A 278-nucleotide genomic window follows, 5' to 3' on the forward strand; every position below is an offset into this window, starting at 1 on the left:
GGGCGGCAGCACCAGCTTGTGGGCAGCGGCAACACCCCGGGGGTAGCCCAGCACCCACCATGCTGGTGTTGAGGTTCTTGTCAACCCGGCAGAAGGTGTGGGGGGTGCTCTCGCCCTTGCTGGGCATGATGAGGCAGATGTCAGTGACCCCCAGCGTGTTGTGGCCGGGGGGCTCAGCCGCCCGCCGGTACGTCAGGAAGGTGCGCTGGTGGCCGGGGCCCCCCGAGTTGAGGTTGGCCGAGCGGCTGTAGGGCGTCGTGTCCAGGATCTTATAGCCC

At 68.0% G+C, this 278-nt stretch overlaps 1 protein-coding gene across 1 annotated transcript in view; it reads right to left on the minus strand.

The window, feature by feature from the left end:
- Positions 1-278, minus strand: part of LOC104494811 (DENN domain-containing protein 4B-like) — a gene marked incomplete at its 3' end in the record, with an annotated part of 1,303 nt that overhangs the window by 463 nt on the left and 562 nt on the right. The window contains 1 exon segment of the mRNA XM_010137692.1: positions 55-268. Coding sequence (XP_010135994.1) covers positions 55-268 — 214 coding nt within the window.

Source organism: Buceros rhinoceros, unplaced genomic scaffold (assembly GCF_000710305.1).
Source record: "Buceros rhinoceros silvestris isolate BGI_N320 unplaced genomic scaffold, ASM71030v1 scaffold24146, whole genome shotgun sequence".
Classification (NCBI taxonomy): Eukaryota; Metazoa; Chordata; class Aves; order Bucerotiformes; family Bucerotidae; genus Buceros; species Buceros rhinoceros.